The sequence below is a fragment of the Oncorhynchus kisutch genome, linkage group LG23, assembly GCF_002021735.2.
Source record: "Oncorhynchus kisutch isolate 150728-3 linkage group LG23, Okis_V2, whole genome shotgun sequence".
NCBI classification, from domain to species: domain Eukaryota; kingdom Metazoa; phylum Chordata; class Actinopteri; order Salmoniformes; family Salmonidae; genus Oncorhynchus; species Oncorhynchus kisutch.
Genome location: NC_034196.2, coordinates 5075296 through 5096254, shown reverse-complemented (window position 1 = coordinate 5096254; position 20959 = coordinate 5075296). Strand labels below are relative to the sequence as shown.

The 20959-nt window shown below is 42.5% G+C and overlaps 1 protein-coding gene across 1 annotated transcript in view; it reads left to right on the top strand.

The window, feature by feature from the left end:
• The window catches only part of LOC109877842 (GTP:AMP phosphotransferase AK3, mitochondrial-like), a 39821-nt gene that overhangs the window by 15742 nt on the left and 3120 nt on the right, over window positions 1-20959 (top strand). Inside the window, exons 3-4 of the mRNA XM_020470071.2 lie at window positions 777-949; window positions 20356-20474. Of these exons, the coding sequence (XP_020325660.1) occupies window positions 777-949; window positions 20356-20474 (292 nt within the window). The remainder of the gene's footprint in view (window positions 1-776; window positions 950-20355; window positions 20475-20959) is intronic.

Genomic DNA, 20959 nt, shown 5'->3' with positions numbered 1-20959 from the left:
GTCATCTCCTTCTCTTAGGCATTGGAGGAAAAGGTCAGAGGGAAGGAACTTTGGGGCTTCTCACCGTATATGGTTAAGAAGGAGGCAAGGAGAGATGATGCAAAGAATCGTGGAAAAATGTATTGGAAAAGAGCCTGGCTCTCCTCCTTTCCTGTCAGGGTTTTCGAACTATGAAGATCTATAACATCAGCCACACTAGTGTATTATACACTGAGTGTACAAAACATTAAGGACACCTTCCTAATATTGAGTTGCATCCCCCCCCTTTTGCCCTCAGAACAGCCTCCATTCGTCGGAAGAATGGACTCTACAAGGTGTCAAAAGCGTTCCACAGGGATGCTGGCCAATGTTGACTCCAATGCTTACCACAGTTGTGTCAAGTTGGCTGGATGTCTTTGGGTGGTGGACCATTATGGACACACAGGGGGAACTGTTGAGTGTGAAAAACCCAGCAGCATTACAGTTCTTGACACAAACCTACTACCATACCCCATTCAAAGGCACTTGACTCTTGTCTTGCCCATTCACCCTCTGAATGGCACACATACACAATCCATGTCTCAATTGTCTCAAGGCTTAAAAATCCTCCTTTAACCTGTCTCCTCCCCTTCATCTACACTGATTGAAGTGGATTTAACAAGTGACATCAATAAGGGCTTATAGCTTTCACCTGGATTCACCTGGTTAGTCTATCATGGATAAAGCAGGTGTCCTTAATGCTTTGTACACTAGGCGTATATCTCTAAGGTTATGACTGGGTCTCTCCTGTCTGGCAGGGTTCCCCCGTACCGTGTCTCAGGCAGAGTCTCTGGACAACGTGTGCAGTGTGAACACAGTCATCAACCTGGACGTGCCTTACCAGACCATCAAACAGAGACTGACTTCTCGCTGGCTCCATCTGCCCAGCGGACGTGTCTACAACATAGACTTCAACCCACCCAAGATCGCTGTAAGTTGGGTCAATGAGCCACAGATGTATTTGACAGCTAGATAAAGGGTGACAGCTAGCCTAGCCGTTAGAGCATTGGGCCAGCAACTGAAAGGGCGCTGGTTCGAATCCCTGAGCCAACAAGGTGGTGAATCTGTCGTTATGGCCTTGAGCAAGGCATAAGAGCATCTGCTAAATGACTGAAATGTAGATACTACTGAGTTATAGTGAAGCTTCTGCTCTAAAATGTGTATGGCCACGTTTTACACAGGTCTTAGAATGTGTAATTACACTGTAATTAGAATGTCATTAAACATGTAATAACCATGTAACAGGATAGTAAAAACTCTGATATGGCAGCTATGTCTTGTTCCATCTCTCCCAACACAGTTGCTCTTGTCGTTAGCTAGCTTTATATGAATATACAGCTGCTCTTTAAAAACACTTAATTGTCCTAATCCACCATGCAACCATCTAACACTCATGTTATCAAAATTTGGGTATTCATATAAAAATGTCCTTGAACGTTATTGTACTCATTTCAGACAGAAGATGTGGAATATGATAAGAATGGCGCCAGAGGGGTGTTTTTTCGCATTGTTTGTAACTTATTTTGTACGTAATGTTGATGCTACTGTCTCTTATGACATAAAAATAGTTTCTGGATATCAGAACAGCGATTACTCACCTCGAACTGGACAAAGATTTCTTCTTTAATGAGTCTGACGCAAAAGATATACATTTGAAGTCGGAAGTTAACATACACCTTAGCCAAATACATTTAAACTCAGTTTTTCACAATTCCTGACATTTAATCCTAGTAAAATTTCCCTGGTTAAGGTCAGTTAGGATCACCACTTTATTTTAAGAATGTGAAATGTCATGTAATTTATTTCAGCTTTTATTTCTTTCATCACATTCCCAGTGGGTCAGAAGTTTACCTACACTCAATTAGTATTTGGTAGCATTGCCTTTAAATTGTTTAACTTGGGTCAAACATTTCAGGTAGACTTCCACAAGCTTCCCACAATAAGTTGGGGTAATTTTGGCCCATTCCTCCTGACAGAGCTCGTGTAACTGAGTCAGGTTAGTAGGCCTCCTTGCTTTTTCAGTTCTGCCTACACATTTTCTATAGGTTTGAGGTCAGGGCTTTGTGATGGCCACTCCAATACCTTGACTTTGTTGTCCATAAGCCATTTTGCAACAACTTTGTAAGTATGCTTGGTGTCATTGTCCATTTGGAAGAGCCATTTGCGACCAAGCTTTAACTTCCTGACTGATGTCTTGAGATGTTGCTTCAATATATGCACATAATTGTCCTCCCCCATGATGCCATCTATTTTGTGAAGTGCAACAGCCTCTCCTGCAGCAAAGCAACCCCACAACATAATGCTGCCATCCCCGTGCTTCACGGTTGGGATGGTGTTCTTCGGCTTGCAAGCCTCCAACTTTTCCTCCAACCGGAACAATGGTCATTATGGCCAAACAGTTCTATTTTTGTTTCATCAGACCAGAGGATATTTCTCCAAAAAGTACGATCTTCGTCCCCATGTGCAGTTGCAAACCGTAGTCTGGATTTTTTTAATGGTGGTTTTGGAGCAGTGGCTTCTTCCTTGCTGAGCGGCCTTTCAGGTTATGTCAATATAGGACTCGTTTTACTGTGGATATAGATACTTTTGTACCTGTTTCCCTCAGCATCTTCACAAGGTCCTTTGCTGTTGTTCTGAGATTGATTAGCACTTTTCACAGCGAAGTACATTCATCTCTAGGAGACAGAATGTGTCTCCTTCCTGAGCTGCGTGGTCCCATGGTGTTTATACTTGCATACTATTGTTTGTAAAGATGAACGTGGTACCTTCTGGCATTTGGAAATTGCTCCCAAGGATGAACCAGACTTGAGGAGCTCTACACATTTTTTTCTGAGGTATTGGCTGATTTCTTTAGATTTTCCCATGATGTCAAGCAAAGAGGCACTGAATTTGAAGGTAAGCCTTGAAATACATCCACAGGTACACCTCCAATTGCCTCATTATGTTTATTAGCCTATCAGAAGCTTCTAAAGCCATGACATAATTTTCTGGAATTTTCCAAGCTGTTTAAAGGTACAGTCAACTTAGTGTATGTAAACTTCTGACCCACTGGAATTGTGATACAGTGAGTTATATGTGAAATAATCTGTCTGTAAACAATTGTTGGAAAAATTACTTGTGTCATGCACAAAGTGGATGTCCTAACCGACTTGCCAAAACTATAGTTTGTTAACAATAAATGTGTGGAGTGGTTGTAAAATGAGCTTTAATGACTCCAACCTAAGTGTATGTAAACCTTCGACTTCAACTGTAATGTTGCTCCCAGACAAAGTCCAAATCCGTCATTCATATGAAGAAAATAAGGAAATACAAGAGGCGGATATCAGGGTGCCTTGTGAGAATTCGTCAGCGAGTGTGTAACCTGCCTTTACTATCCGTTCTATTGGCCAATGTGCAATCACTGTAGAATTAACTGGATGAGCTCTTACCAACGGGACATTAAAAACTATAATATCTAATGTTTCACTGAGTCGTGGCTGAACAACGACATGGATATGTTTGAATCATCCTACACAGGCTCTGATGCTTGTGGATGTGGCAGGGCTTGCAAACTATTACGGACTACAAAGGGAAACCCACCCGCGAGCTGCCCAGTGACGCAAGCCTACCAGACGGGCTAAATGCCTTTTATGCTCACTTCGAGGCAAGCAAAACTGAAGCATGCATGAGAGCACCAGCTGTTCCGGACGACTGTGATTACGCTCTCTGTAGCCGATGTGAGCAAGGCCGCGGGGCCAGACGGATTTCCAGGACATGTACTCAAAGCATGCGCGGACCAACTGGCGACTGTCTTCACTGACATTTTCAAACTCTCCCTTACTGAGTCTGTAATATCTACACTACCGGTCAAAAGTTTAAGAACACAGTTTTGGACACACCTACTCATTCAAGAGTTTCCTTTATTTTACTATTTTATACACTGTAGAATAATAGTGAAGACATCAAAATGAGGAAATATCACATGGAAACATGTAGTAACCAAAAAAGTGTTAAACTAAATATATTGAATATCTGAAGATATTTGCCCTTTGCCTTGATGACAGCTTTGCACACTCTTGGCATTTTCTCAACCAGCTTCACCTGGAATGATTTTCCAACAGTCTTGAAGGAGTTCCCACATATGCTGAGCATATGTTGGCTGCTTTTCCTTCACTCTGAGGTCAGTTGATTGTGGAAGCCAGGTCATCTGATGCAGCACTCCATCACTCTCCTTCTCGGTAAAATAGTCATTACACAGCCTGGAGGAGTGTTGGGTCATTGTCCTGTTGAAAAAGAAATGATAGTCCCAGTAATCGCAAACCAGATGGGATGGCGTATCGCTGCAGAATGCTGTGGTAGCCATGCTGGTTAAGTGTGCTTTGAATTCTAAATAAATCACAGACAGTGTCACCAGCAAAGCAACCCCACACCATAACACTCCCTCCTCCATGCTTTATGGTGGGAAATACACATGAGGAGATCCACACGACGGTTGGAACCAAAAATCTCCAATTTGGACTCCACATTTCCACTGGTCGAATGTCCATTGCTTGTCTTTCTTGGCCCAAGCAAGTCTCTTCTTATTATTGGTGTCCTTTAGTAGTGGTTTCTTTGCAGAAATTCGGCCATGAAGGCCTGATTCACTCAGTTTCCTCTGAGTTGTTGATGTTTAAAAATATATATATATATATTTCACTTTTATTTAACCAGGTAGGCCAGTTGAGAACAAGTTATCATTTACAACTGCGACCTGGCCAAGATAAAGCCAAGCAGAGCGACACAAACAACAACACAGAGTTACACATGAAATAAACAAATGTATAGTCAGTAACACAATAGAAAAAATATATATACAGTGTGTGCAAATGAGGTATGATTAGGGAGGTAAGGCAATAAATAGGCCGTAGTGGCGAAGTAATTACAATTTAGCAATTAAACACTGGAGTGATAGATGTGTAGAAAATGAATGTGCAAAATTTAAATAAATAAAAAATACCAATATGGGGATGAGGTAGTTGGATGGGCTATTTACAGATGGGCTATTTACAGATGGGCTATTTCTAGATGGGCTATGTACAGGTGCGGTGATCTGTGAGCTGCTGTGACAGCTGATGCTTAAACTTAGTGAGGGAGATATGAGTCTCCAGCTTCAGTGATTTTTGCAATTCGTTCCAGTCATTGGCAGCAGAGAACTGGAAGTTAAGGCAGCCAAAGGAGGAATAGACTTTGGGCGGTGACCAGTAAAATATACCTGCTGGAGCGAGTGCTACGTTTGGGTGCTGCTATGGTGACCAGTGAGCTGAGGTAAGGCGGGGCTTTTTCAAGCAAAGACTTATAGATTACCTGGAGCCAGTGGGTTTGGCGACGAATTTGAAGCGAGGGCCAGCCAACAAGACAACAGGTTGCAGTGGTGGGTAGTATATGGGGCTTTGGTGTACAAAATGGACTGCACTGTGATAGACTGCATCCAATTTCCTGAGTAGAGTATTGGAGGCTATTTTAGAAATGACATCGCCGAAGTCAAGGATCGGTAGGATGGTCAGTTTTACAAATGTATGTTTGGCAGCATGAGCAAAGGATGCTTTGTTGCGAAATAGGAAGCTGATTCTAGATTTCATTTTGGATTGGAGATGCTTAATGTGAGTCTGGAAGGAGAGTTTACAGTCTAACCAGACATCTAGGTATTTGTAATTGTCCACATATTCCAGAGTAGTGATGCTAGACTGGCGGGCAGGTGCGGGCAGCGATCGGTTGAAGAGCATGCATTTAGTTTTACTTGCATTTAAGAGCAGTTGGAGGCCACGGAAGGAGAGTTGTATGGCATTGAAGCTCGTCTGGAGGTTTGTTAACACAGTGTTCAAAGAAGGGCCAGAAGTATACAGAATGGCGTCGTCTGCGTAGAGGTGGATCAGAGAATCACCAGCAGCAAGAGCGACATAATCGATGTACACAGAGAAAAGAGTCGGCCTGAGAATTTAACCCTGTGGCACCCCCATAGAGGCTGCCAGAGGTCCGGTCAACAGGCCCTTCGATTTGACACACTGAACTCTGTCTGAGAAGTAGTTGGTGAACCAGGCAAGGCAGTCATTTGAGAAACCAAGGCTGTTGAGTCTGCCGATAAGAATATGGTGATTGACAGAGTCGGAAGCCTTGGCCAGGTCGATAAAGACGGCTGCACAGTATTGTCTTTTATTGATGGCGATTATGACCAGCTCCCATGACCAGCTCCGAAACCAGATTGCATAGCAAAGAAGGTACGGTGGGTTTCGAAATGATCGGTGATCTGTTTGTTAACTTGACTTTCGAAGACCTTAGAAAGGCAGGGTAGGATAGATATAGGTCTGTAACAGTTTGGGTCTAGAGTGTCTCCCCCTTTGAAGAGGGGGATGACCGCGATAGCTTTCCAATCTTTGGGGATCTCAGACGATACAAAAGAGAGGTTGAACAGGCTGGTAATAGGGGTTGTAACGATTGTGTCGGTAAATTTTAGAGAGTGTCCAGATTGTCTAGCTGATTTGTAGGGGTCCAGATTTTTCAACTCTTTCAGAACATCAGCTATCTGGATTTGGGTGAAGAAGAAATGGGGAGGCTTGGGCAAGTAGCTGTGGGGGGTGCAGGGCTGTTGACCGGGGTAGGGGTAGCCAGGTGGAAAGCATGGCCAACCGTAGAAAAATGCTTATTGAAATTCTCAATTATGAAATAAACAAATGTATAGTCAGTAACACAATAGAAAAAATATATATACAGTGTGTGCAAATGAGGTATGATTAGGGAGGTAAGGCAATAAATAGGCCGTAGTGGCGAAGTAATTACAATTTAGCAATTAAACACTGGAGTGATAGATGTGTAGAAAATGAATGTGCAAAATTTAAATAAATAAAAAATACCAATATGGGGATGAGGTAGTTGGATGGGCTATTTACAGATGGGCTATTTACAGATGGGCTATTTCTAGATGGGCTATGTACAGGTGCGGTGATCTGTGAGCTGCTGTGACAGCTGATGCTTAAACTTAGTGAGGGAGATATGAGTCTCCAGCTTCAGTGATTTTTGCAATTCGTTCCAGTCATTGGCAGCAGAGAACTGGAAGTTAAGGCAGCCAAAGGAGGAATAGACTTTGGGCGGTGACCAGTAAAATATACCTGCTGGAGCGAGTGCTACGTTTGGGTGCTGCTATGGTGACCAGTGAGCTGAGGTAAGGCGGGGCTTTTTCAAGCAAAGACTTATAGATTACCTGGAGCCAGTGGGTTTGGCGACGAATTTGAAGCGAGGGCCAGCCAACAAGACAACAGGTTGCAGTGGTGGGTAGTATATGGGGCTTTGGTGTACAAAATGGACTGCACTGTGATAGACTGCATCCAATTTCCTGAGTAGAGTATTGGAGGCTATTTTAGAAATGACATCGCCGAAGTCAAGGATCGGTAGGATGGTCAGTTTTACAAATGTATGTTTGGCAGCATGAGCAAAGGATGCTTTGTTGCGAAATAGGAAGCTGATTCTAGATTTCATTTTGGATTGGAGATGCTTAATGTGAGTCTGGAAGGAGAGTTTACAGTCTAACCAGACATCTAGGTATTTGTAATTGTCCACATATTCCAGAGTAGTGATGCTAGACTGGCGGGCAGGTGCGGGCAGCGATCGGTTGAAGAGCATGCATTTAGTTTTACTTGCATTTAAGAGCAGTTGGAGGCCACGGAAGGAGAGTTGTATGGCATTGAAGCTCGTCTGGAGGTTTGTTAACACAGTGTTCAAAGAAGGGCCAGAAGTATACAGAATGGCGTCGTCTGCGTAGAGGTGGATCAGAGAATCACCAGCAGCAAGAGCGACATAATCGATGTACACAGAGAAAAGAGTCGGCCTGAGAATTTAACCCTGTGGCACCCCCATAGAGGCTGCCAGAGGTCCGGTCAACAGGCCCTTCGATTTGACACACTGAACTCTGTCTGAGAAGTAGTTGGTGAACCAGGCAAGGCAGTCATTTGAGAAACCAAGGCTGTTGAGTCTGCCGATAAGAATATGGTGATTGACAGAGTCGGAAGCCTTGGCCAGGTCGATAAAGACGGCTGCACAGTATTGTCTTTTATTGATGGCGATTATGACCAGCTCCCATGACCAGCTCCGAAACCAGATTGCATAGCAAAGAAGGTACGGTGGGTTTCGAAATGATCGGTGATCTGTTTGTTAACTTGACTTTCGAAGACCTTAGAAAGGCAGGGTAGGATAGATATAGGTCTGTAACAGTTTGGGTCTAGAGTGTCTCCCCCTTTGAAGAGGGGGATGACCGCGATAGCTTTCCAATCTTTGGGGATCTCAGACGATACAAAAGAGAGGTTGAACAGGCTGGTAATAGGGGTTGTAACGATTGTGTCGGTAAATTTTAGAGAGTGTCCAGATTGTCTAGCTGATTTGTAGGGGTCCAGATTTTTCAACTCTTTCAGAACATCAGCTATCTGGATTTGGGTGAAGAAGAAATGGGGAGGCTTGGGCAAGTAGCTGTGGGGGGTGCAGGGCTGTTGACCGGGGTAGGGGTAGCCAGGTGGAAAGCATGGCCAACCGTAGAAAAATGCTTATTGAAATTCTCAATTATCGTGGATTTATCGGTGGTGACAGTGTTTCGTAGCCTCAGTGCAGTGGGCAGCTGGGAGGAGGTGCTCTTATTCTCCATAGACTTTACAGTGTCCCAGAACGTTTTGGAGTTTGTGCTACTGGATGCAAATTTCTGCTTGAAAAAGCTAGCCTTAGCTTTCCTAGCTGCCTGTGGATATTGGTTCCTAACTTCCATGAAATGTTGCATATCGCGGGGGCTATTCGATGCTAATGCAGTATGCCACAGGATGTTTTTGAGCTGGTCAAGGGCAGTCAGGTCTGGAGTGAACCAAGGGCTATATCTGTTCCTGGTTCAATTTTTTTTGAATGGGGCATGCTTATTTAAGATGGTGAGGAAAGCACTTTTAAAGAATAACCAGGTATCCTCTACTGACGGAATGAGGTCAGTATCCTTCCAGGATACCTGGGCCAGGTTGATTAGAAAGGCCTGCTCGCTGAAGTGTTTTAGGGAGCGTTTGACAGTGATGAGGGGTAGTCATTTGACCGCAGACCAATTAGGGACGCAGGCAATGAGGCAGTGGTCGCTGAGATCCTGGTTGAAGACAGCAGAGGTGTATTTAGAGGGCAGGTTGGTCAGGATGGTGCCCGTGTTTACAGATTTGGGGTTGTACCTCGTAGGTTCATTGATCATTTGTGTGAGATTGAGGGCATCTAGCTTAGATTGTAGGACGACCGGGGTGTTAAGCATGTCCCAGTTTAGATCACCTAACAGTACGAGCTCTGTAGATGGGGGGGCAATCAATTCACATATGGTGTCCAGGGTACAGCTGGGGGCAGAAGGTGGTCTATAACAAGCGACAACGGTGAGAGACTTGTTTCTGGAAAGGTGGATTTTTAGAAGTAGAACCTTTGAATTGTTTGGGCACAGACCTGGATAGTAATGACAGAACTCTGCAGGCTGTCTCTGCAGTAGATTGCAACTCCGCCCCCTTTGGCAGTTCTATCTTGTCGGAAAATGTTATAGTTAGGGATGGAAATCTCAGGATTTTTGGTGGCCTTCCTAAGCCAGGATTCAGACACGGCTAGGACATCCGGGTTGGCAGAGTGTGTTAAAGCAGTGAGTAAAACAAACTTAGGGAGGAGGCTTCTAATGTTAACATGCATGAAACCAAGGTTTTTACGGTTACAGAAGTCAACAAATGAGAGTGCCTGGGGAATGGGAGTGGAGCTCGACGCTGCAGGGTCTGGACTAACCTCTACATCACCAGAGGAACAGAGGAGGAGTAGGATAAGGGTACGGCTAAAGGCTATAAGAACTGGTCGTTTTGTGCGTTCGGAACAGATAGTAAAAGGAACAGGTTTCTGGGCGCGGAAGAATAGATTCAAGGCATAATGGACCGACAAGGGTATGGTAGGATGTGAATACAGTGGAGATAAGCCTAGGCACTGAGTGACGATGAGAGAGGTTTTGTCTCTAGAGACATCATTTAGACCAGGTGAGGTCACTGCATGTGTGGGAGGTAAAACAAACAGGCTAGCTATGGCATATTGAGCAGGGCTGGAGTCTCTTCAGTGAAATAAGACAATCACTAACCAAACAGCAATGGACAAGACATATTGACATTAGGGAGAGGCATACGTAGGCATAGGTAGATCATAGGGACCAGTGGGAGGCTAGGCGAGCTGGAGACACGGCGATTCAGACAGCTAGCGGGCCGGGGATAGCAGGCTTGCAGAAGGGCCTTAGAGGGGACGTCGCGACGGAAGAAGTCTTTTGTGGCCCCCTCAGACGGTTACGTCGGCAGACCAGTCGTGTTGGATTGGCAGGGCTCCGTGTAGGCCTTAAAAGGGTCCAGGCCAATTGGAAAAATAGGTATTGTGGCCTAAGAAATTGTCTGATGGTCCCCTAAGCTAACAGTACGATATGCTCTAGACAGCTAGCGGGCCGCGGATAGCAGGCTAGCGGATGGGACTTCAGGGGACGTCGCGACGGAGGAGCCTATTGAAACCACTTGGGCGGATTTCGTTGTTGATGTGTTGAGATGTGTCTGTTACTTGAACTCTGTGAAGCATTTTTTGGGCTGCAATCTGAGGCTGGTAACTCTAATGAACTTATCCTCTGCAGCAGAGGTAACTCTGGATCTTCCATTCCTGTGGCGGTCCTCATGAGAGTCAGTTTCTTCATAGCGCTTGATGGTTTTTACAACTGCACTTGAAGAAACTTTCAAGATTCTTGAAGTGTTCTGTATTGACTGACCTTCATGTCTTAAAGTAATGATGGACTGTTGTTTCTCTTTGCTTATATGAGCTGTTCTTGCCATAATATGGACTTGGTCTTTTACCAAATAGGGCTATCTTCTGTATATCCCCCTACATTGTCAAAGCACGACATGAAGCTGGTTGAGAGAATGCCAAGTGTGTGCAAATATGTCATCAAGGCAAGGGTGGCTATTTGAAGAATCTCAAATCTAAAATATATTTTGATTTGTTTAATACTTTTTTTGTTACTACATGATTCCGTATGCGTTATTTCTACATGTATGAAATAGTAAAAATAAAGAAAAACTCTTGAATGAGTAGGTGTTCTAAAACTTTTGACCGGTAGTGTACATGTATCAAGCAGACCACCATAGTCCCTATGCCTAAGAAAGCGAATGTATCCTGTCTAAATGTCTAGCGCCCGGTAGCACTCACGTCGGTAGCCATAAAGTGCTTTGAAGGGCTGGTCATGGCTCTTTAGCGTTCAACATCATAGTGCCCACAAAGCTCATCACTTAGCTAAGGACCCTGGGATTAAACACCTCCCTCTGAAATTGGATCCGGTACTTCCTGACAGGCCACCCCCAGGTGGTAAGGGTTGGCAACAACACGTCTGCCATGCTGATCCTCAACAAGGGGGCCCCTCAGGGGTACGTGATTAGTCCCCTCCTGTACTCCCTTTTCACCCACAACTGCACGACTCCAACACCATCATTAAGTTTGCTGACGACAACCGCCGAAGATGAGACAGCCTATAGGGAGGAGATCAGAGACCTGGCAGTGTAGTGCCAGGACAACAACCTCTTCCTCAACGTGAGCAAGTCAAAGGTAATGATCATGGACTACAGGAAAAGGAAGGCCGACCATGCCCCCATTCACATAGATGGGGCTGTAGTGGAGCGGGTCGAGAGTTTCAAGTTCCTTGGTGTCCACATCACCAACAAACTATCATGGTCCAAACATACCAAGAAAGTTGTGAAGAGGGCACGACAATTCCTTTTCCCCCTCAGGAGACTGAACATATTTGGCAAAGGTCCCCAGATCCTCAAAACGTTCTACATCTTCACCATCGAGAGCATCCAAACGCTCGGCATCCAACCGTAAGGCACTACAGAGGGTAGTGCGTACAGCCCAGTACATCGCTGGGGCCAAGCTTCCTGCCACCCAGGACCTATATACTAGGCGGTGTCAGAGGACTGTTCTCTCTGCTACCACACGGCGAGCGGTACCGGATCGCCAAGTCTAGACTGCTGCTACTCAGTTGTGGAAAAAGTAACAAATCTCACACTTGAGTAAAAGTGAAGATACCTTAATAGAACATGACTAAGGTAAAAGTGAAAGTCACCCAGTAAAATACTACTTGAGTAAAAGTGAAGATACCTTAATAGAAAAGGTAAAAGTGAAAGTCACCCAGTAAAATACTACTTGAGTAAAAGTGAAGATACCTTAATAGAAAAGGTAAAAGTGAAAGTCACCCAGTAAAATGCTACTTGAGTAAAAGTGAAGATACCTTAATAGAAAAGGTAAAAGTGAAAGTCACCCAGTAAAATACTACTTGAGTAAAAGTGAAGATACCTTAATAGAAAAGGTAAAAGTGAAAGTCACCCAGTAAAATACTACTTGAGTAAAAGTGAAGATACCTTAATAGAAAAGGTAAAAGTGAAAGTCACCCAGTAAAATACTACTTGAGTAAAAGTGAAGATACCTTAATAGAAAAAGGTAAAAGTGAAAGTCACCCAGTAAAATACTACTTGAGTAAAAGTGAAGATACCTTAATAGAAAAGGTCAAAGTGAAAGTCACCCAGTAAAATACTACTTGAGTAAAAGTGAAGATACCTTAATAGAAAAGGTCAAAGTGAAAGTCACCCAGTAAAATACTACTTGAGTAAAAGTGAAGATGCCTTAATAGAACATGACTCAGGTAAAAGTGAAAGTCACCCAGTAAAATACTACTTGAGTAAAAGTCTAAACGTGTTTGGTTCCAAATTCCTTATATTAAGCAAACCAGATGGGACAATTTGCTTGTTTAAAAAAAAAAATGCATGGATAGCCAGGGGCACACTCCAACACTCAGATTTACAAACGAAGCATTTGTGTTTAGTGAGTCTGACAGAAAAGAGACAGTGGGAAAAGAGACAGTGGGATGACCAGGGATGTTCTCTTGATAAATGTGTGAATTAGATCATTTTCCTGTCCTGCTAAGCATTCAAGTACTTTTGGTTGTTAAGGAAAATGTATGGAGTAAAATGTAAATTATTTTCTTTAGGAATGTAAGTTAAGGAAAATGTATGGAGTAAAATGTAAATTATTTTCTTTAGGAATGTAGTGAATTAAAAGTTGTCAAAAATATAAATACAAAAGTACAGATACCCCCCAAAACAACTTAAGTAGTACTTTAAAGTATTTTTTACTTATGCATTGTCTCTTTACCCCTATCTACATGTACAAATTGTCTCTTTACCCCTATCTACATGTACAAATTGTCTCTTTACCCCTATCTACATGTACAAATTGTCTCTTTACCCCTATCTACATGTACAAATTGTCTCTTTACCCCTATCTACATGTACAAATTGTCTCTTTACCCCTATCTACATGTACAAATTGTCTCTTTACCCCTATCTACATGTACAAATTGCCTCAACTAACCTGTACCCCCACACATGGACTCGGTACCGGTACCCTCTGTATATTTCCTCGTTATTGTTATTTTATTGGTTTACTTTTTCCTTGTTTAGTTTATTTAGTAAATATTTTCTTAACACTATTTATTGAAATAGTTGTTGGTTAAGGGCTTGTAAGTAAGAATTTCACATAAAGGTCTATTCGGCACAGGTGACTAATAAAATTGTATTTGATTTGATTTGATTTAACATGACAGCTGCATGTTCTAAATTCCTCAATTTAAATTGAGACCTTCCACTGATTTAATTTCTTCACATTCACAACAGTAAGTAAGAAGCTTAACATAGCCTACTTGTAAATCATTTGTAAATTACCTTGTATTTTCCTGTTACGGTGAATTAAAGTTGGCTACTCAAAACCTTGTCAGATAGGTCTATCAGAACATTTTGCTAGCATGTTAGCTACACTACATGAATGAAAGTATATGGACACCCACTCGTTGAACATCTCATTACAAAATCATGGGCATTAATATGGAGTTTGTCCCCATTTTCTGCAATAACAGCCTCCACTCTTCTGGGAAGGCTTTCCACTATGTTGGAACATTGCTGTGGGAACATTAGTGAGGTTGGACACTGATGGTGGGCGATTAGGCCTGGCTCGCAGCGCAGTCTGTGTTCCAATTCATCCTGAAGATGTTTGATGAGGTTGAGGTCAGGGCTCTGTGCAGGCCAGTCAAGTTCTTCCTCACTGATCTCAACCAACCATTTCTGTATGGACCTCGCTTTGTTCACGGGGGCATTGTCATGCTAAAACAGCCAACTTTAATTCACCATAACAGGAAAATACAAGGTAATTATTTACAAATGATTTACAAGTAGGCTATGGCAAGCTTCTTACTTACTGTTGTGAATGTGAAGAAATGAAAACAGAGGTCTCAATTTAAATGGAGGGATTTAGAACATGTTAAATGCCGAATAGACCTTACCGTGAAGTGCTTACTTACAGTTGAAGTCGAAAGTTTACATACACTTAGGTTGGAGTCATTAAAACTCGTTTTTCAACCACTCCACAAATTCCTTGTTAACAAACTATAGTTTTAGCAAGTCGGTTAGGACATTTACTTTGTGCATGACACAATATTTTTTTCCAACAATTGTTTACAGACAGATTATTTCACTTATAATTCACTGTATCACAATTCCAGTGGGTCAAAAGTTTACATACACTAAATTGACTGTGCCTTTAATCAGCTTGGAAAATTCCAGAAAATTATGTCATGACTTTAAAAGCTTCTGAAAGGCTAATTGACATCATTTGAGTCAATTTGATGTATTTCAAGGCCTACCTTCAAACTCAGTGCCTCTTTGCTTGACATCATGGGAAAATCTAAAGAAATCAGCCAAGACCTCCACAAGTCTGGTTCATCCTTGGGAGCAATTTCCAAACGCCTGAAGGTACGACGTTCATCTGTACAAACAATAGTATGGAGATGATGCAGCCATCATCTCTGTCTCCAAGAGATGAACAGATTTTGGTGTGAAAAGTGCAAATCAATCCCAGAACAACAGCAAAGGACCTTGTAAAGATGCTGGAGGAAACGGGTACAAAAGTATCTATATCCACAGTAAAATGAGTCCTATAATGACATAACCTGAAAGGCCACTCAGCAAGGAGGAAGCCACTGCTCCAAAACTGCCATAAAAAAGCCAGACTACGGTTTGCAACTGCATATGGGAACAAAGATCGTACTTTTTGCAGAAATGTCCTCTGGTCTGATGAAACAAAAATAGAACTGTTTGGCCATAATGACCATCGTTATGTTTGGAGGATAAAGGGGGAGGCTTGGAGGATAAAGGGGGATGCTTGCAAGCTGAAGAACACCATCCCAACCGTGAAGCACAAGGGTGGCAGCATCATGTTGTGGGGTTGCTTTGCTGCAGGAGGGACTGTTGCACTTCACAAAATAGATGGCATCATGGGGCAGGACAATTATGTGCATATATTGAAGAAACATCTCAAGACATCAGTTAAGTTAAAGTTTGGTCGCAAATGGCTCTTCCAAATGGACAATGACCCCAAGCATACTTCCAAAGTTGTGGCAAAATGGCTTAAGGACAACAAAGTCAAGGTATAGAAGTGGCCATCACAAAGCCCTGACCTCAATCCTATAGAAAATGTGTGGGCAGAACTGAAAAAGCATGTGTGAGCAAGGAGGCCTACAATCCTGACTCAGTTACACCAGCTCTGTCAGGAGGAATGGGCAAAAATTCACCCAACTTATTGTGGGAAACTTGTGGAAGGCTACCCTAAACGTTTGACCCAAGTTAAACCATTTAAAGGCAATTTTACCAAATACTAATTGAGTGTATGTAAACTTCTGACCCACTGGGAATGTGATGAAATAAATAAAAGCTGAAATAAATCACTCTCTACTATTATTCTGACATTTCACATTCTTAAAATAAAGTGGTGATCCTAACTGCCCTAAAACGGGGATTAAATGTCAGGATTTATAAAAAACTGATTTTAAATGTATTTGCCGAAGGTGTATGTAAAGTCCCGACTTCAACTGTACAAGCCTTTAACCAACAATACAGATCAAGAAATAGAGCAAAAAAAATGTGCTGAACAAACTAAAAGTAAGAAAAGGGGCTTTCCCTAAACTGTTGCCACAAAGTTGGAAGCATAACATCGTCTAGAATGTCATTGTATGCTGTAGCGTTAAGATATCCCTTCTCTAGATCTAAGGGGCCTAGCCCGAACTGCGTCAAGACCAACTGTTTCACGTGAGTTTTGCAAACAGGATGGAACTTTAGTAGATAACAGCCTCTTAACTTTGCACTTTGAGGCTGCTTGGTCTAGGAGGTCTACACTGTAAACATAGTAAGACTCAAAACACCATGATTGTGTAATGAAACCATGAAACGTAGTGCATCTAACCTGATATCTGGTTTGAATGTAAACCCAATGTACAGTGCATTCAGAAAGTATTCAGACCCCTTGACTTTTCCCACATTTTGTTACGTTTACAACCTCATTCTAAAATGTATAATTTTTTTGTTGTCATCAATCTATATACATTACCCCATATTGACAAAGCTAATGAAACTGAGATATGACATTTACATAAGTATTCAGCACTTTGTTGAAGCCCCGTTAGCAGCGATTACAGCAGCGATTACAGCAGCGATTACAGCAGCGATTACAGCCTTTGTCTTCTTGGCTACAAGCTTGGCACACCTGTATTTGGGGAGTTTCTCCCATTCTTCTCTGCAGATCCTCTCAAGCTCTGTCAGGTTGGACAGGGAGCGTCGCTACACAGCTATTTTCTGGTTTCTCCAGAGATGTTTGATCAGGTTCAAGTCCAGGCTCAGGCTGGGCCACTCAAGGACATTCAGAGACTTGTCCCGTAGCCACTCCTGCGTTGTTTTGGCTGTGTGCTTAGGGTCGTTGTCCTGTTGGAAGATGAACCTTTGCCACAGTCTGCAGTCCTGAGCGCTCTGGAGTAGGTTTCCATCAAGGATCTCTCCGTTCATCTTTCCCTTGATCCTGACTAGTCCCCCAGTCCCTGCCGCTGAAAAACATCTCCACAACAAGATGCTGCCCACACCATGCTTCACCGTAGGGATGGTGCCAGGTTTCCTTCAGACTTGATGCTTGGCATTCAGGCTAAAGAGTTCAATCTTGGTTTCATCAGACTATAGAATCTTGTTTCTCATGGTCTGCGAGTCCTTTAGGTACTTTTTGGCAAACTCCAAGCTGGCTGTCATGTGCCTTTTACCGAGGAGTGGCTTCCATTTGGCCACTCTACCATAAAGGCCTGATTGGTGGAGTGCTGTAGAGATGGTTGTCCTTCTGGAAGGTTCTCCCATCTCCACAGAGGAACTGGAGCTCTGTCAGAGTGACCATCGGGTTCTTGGTAACCTCCCTGACCAAGGCCCTTCTCCCACAATTGCTCAGTTTGTTCTCGTGGCCAACTCTAGGAAGAGTCTTGGTGGTTCTAAACTTCTTCCATTTAAGAATGATGGAGGTCACTGTGTTCTTGGGGACCTTCAATGCTGCAGACATTTATTCGCACTCTTCCCTAGATCCGTGCCTCGACATAATCCTGTCTCACAGCTCTACGGACAATTCCTTCAGCATCGTGACTTGTTTTTAGTGAGGTCTGCACAACGCATTACAGGGGGCAAACTACCTGCCCTCCAGGACACCTAGACCACCCGATGTCACAGAAAGGCCATAAAGATCATCAAGGACAACAACCACCCGAGCCACTGCCTGTTCACCCCGCTATCATCCAGAAGGCGAGGTCAGTACAGGTGCATCAAAGCAGGGACCGAGAGACTGAAAAACAGCTTCTATCTCAAGGCCATCAGACTGTTAAACAGCCACCACTAACATTGAGTGGCTGCTGCCAACATACTGACTCAACTCCAGTCACTTTAATAATGGAAGTTGATGTAAAAATATATCACTAGCCTCTTTAAACAATGCTATTTAATATAATGTTTACATACCCTACATTATTCATTTCATATGTATATGCATATACTGTACTCTATATCATCTACTGCATCTTGATGTAATACATGTATCACTAGCCACTTTAAACTATGCCACTTTGTTTACATACTCATCTCATATGCATATACTGTACTCTATACCATCTACTGCATCTTGATGTAATACATGTATCACTAACCACTTTAAACTATGCCACTTTGTTTACATACTCATCTCATATGTATATACTGTACTCTATACCATCTACTGCATCTTGCCTATGCCGTTCTGTACCATCACACATTCATATATCTTTATGTACATATTCTTTATCCCTTTACACTTGTGTGTATAAGGTAGTAGTTTTGGAATTGTTAGGTTAGATTACTCGTTGGTTATTACTGCATTGTCGGAACTAGAAGCACAAGCATTTCGCTACACTCGCATTAACATCTGCTAACCATGTGTATGTGACAGATTTGATTTGGTAGATTTTTTCTCTGACATGCACTGTCAATTGTGCAACCTTATATAGGCAGGTGTGTCTTTCCAAATCATGTCCATTCAATTGAATTTACCACAGGTCGACTCCAATCAACTTGTAGGAAAATCTCAAGGATGGTCAATGGAAACAGGATGCACCTGAGCTCAATTTTGAGTCTCATAGCAAAGGATCTGAATAGTTATGTAAATAAGATTTCAGTTTTTTATTTTGCATATATTTGCAAACATTTCTAAAAACCTGTTTTCGCTTCATCGTTATGTGGTATTGTATGTAGATTGATGAGGAAAAAATTTATTTAATCCATTTTAGAACATGGTTGTAATGGAACAAAATGTGGAAAAAGGGAAGGGGTCTGAATACTTTCAGAATGCACTATAAGTATTATGAAATTGGGATTGTACACACTCAACCACAAAGAAAAAACAAATTCTGTGATGAATTGAAATTGACAACAAAAAACAAAACAACATGTACTTAATATAAATAATGAAATTGATTTAATGATTTATTAATTTAACCAAAAATGTTACGAATAAATCAAACTTAATGTTTCTCAAATTGTACTGAAAGTATATTTTATATGATAACCAAAGAGAGAACATTTTGTGATTGAATTAATTAGGTCTGGTTTTAATTTCCTTGCACTTCCTATATGTTTTTAGAGGATGGTGGGAAGTACATTAAAAAATATATATATTTTACACAATGTTATATGTGTAGCACATGGGGATGTGTGAAACATACCCTTCAGCATGAAGCGTATAGCTAGCTTTTTGTGTGGCGTGTGACTGCTAAGAAGATTCATTAGGGCGGTCAGGTGCTAGCAAAGCAGAGGTCCCGAGTTCGCGCCAGGTATGGGCCAAATCGGGAGGAAGGGGTACTCGCTGTATGAAATCAAAAAAGTATACTTCTATATTAGCAGCTTGTGCCATGATGTGTAATGGATCATGATGAATGGATATCAAAACTGTCCGGCAAAATGAAGTTCAATAAGATGACCCACTCCCACATTTCCAACTTTTAATGGTAGAGGAAAATACAGTATCCTGCAATGCTTGCTGCTAAACATCCAGTTACTGCTGGCGGATTGAGCACTGTGCTCAACAGATCCTGACAGAATTGGTTCAACTGGCAAATGATCAGATACATAATCAATGAAAATACCCCAGAAGAAGGTATCTAATTGGGCATTAAACAGAACTTGAAACACCAACTTAGTGTTTTCAACATTTTCTGGTAGTGCTCCCAGTCCCTGGCAAGGTGTTGCACAACACGTGATTAAAGTGGTGTACCAACACACTGCTCAAGGTAAAGCAAGGTCATCATAGGTCATGTTTTGTACCAACACACTGCATCATGTTTCAAAACATCTCAGGATGATGTCTTTCAATACTCCAGCCAAGGTAAGGTTTTGTCTCCTTCAAGTTGGTGGCAGCTCAGTTGCCACTAGTTTTGGTGTTTCAAAGCACTGTATTTTAACAGTGTGCTCTCTCAAGGGTCTATTCACGTCTTCGAGGAGTGGGAAAAATCTTGTTCAATGTGATCACTTGTTTTGAGTGTTTTTTGTCATCATAGTCACACGAGGAGTTGAAAGTTTGTGGTCATTTTTTTGAGAGCTCAAGGTAAAGCAAGGTCATCATAGGTCATGTTTTGCTACTACAGGTTTTCCCTGCATGTCTCATAATAGGCAACACAGGCTTGGGCTGTGGTGTTTACAATTTACATACTATGGCAGTATGTTGGACACATTGACAATGGCTTAACAGCTGAATCGTTTGTCCTGCACTTGTCGCCTCTAAAGTTAATAATTGAAAAGTTTTTTTAAATACAGACCTTCACTGCATTATGTTGTGCTACTAAATCGTCCAATATACCTCTTCTATACACACTCATGGACTGTTTTGGTTTGCCTACAGGGCCTTGATGACGTCACCGGAGAGCCTCTGATTCAGAGAGATGATGACACACCAGAGACCGTCACCAGGAGGCTAAAGGCATACGAGAACCAGACACGACCTGTGCTGGAGTACTACAGGTGGCGTCGAAAACCTGAGCCATATAAACTCAGCAAAAAAAAGAAACGTCCTCTCATTGTCAACTGCGTTTATTTTCAGCAAACTTAACGTGTAAATATTTGTTTGAACATAACAAGATTCAGCAACAGGCCTAAACTGAACAAGTTCCACAGACTTGACTAACAGAAATTGAATAATGTGTTCCTGAAAAAAAAAGGTGGGGGGGGGGGGGGGGTCAAAATCAGCAGTAACAGTCAATACCAGGTGTATCAGCTGCATTAAGTACTGCAGTGAATCTCCTCCTCATGGACTGCACCAGATTTGTCAGTTCTTTCTTTCTACCCCACTCTTCCACCAAGGCACCTGCAAGTTCCCGGACATTTCTGGGGGGAATGGCCCTAGCCCTCACCCTCCGATCCAACAGGTCCCAGACGTGCTCAATGGGATTGAGATACGGGCTCATCGCTGGCCATGGCAGAACACTGACATTCCTGTCTTGCAGGAA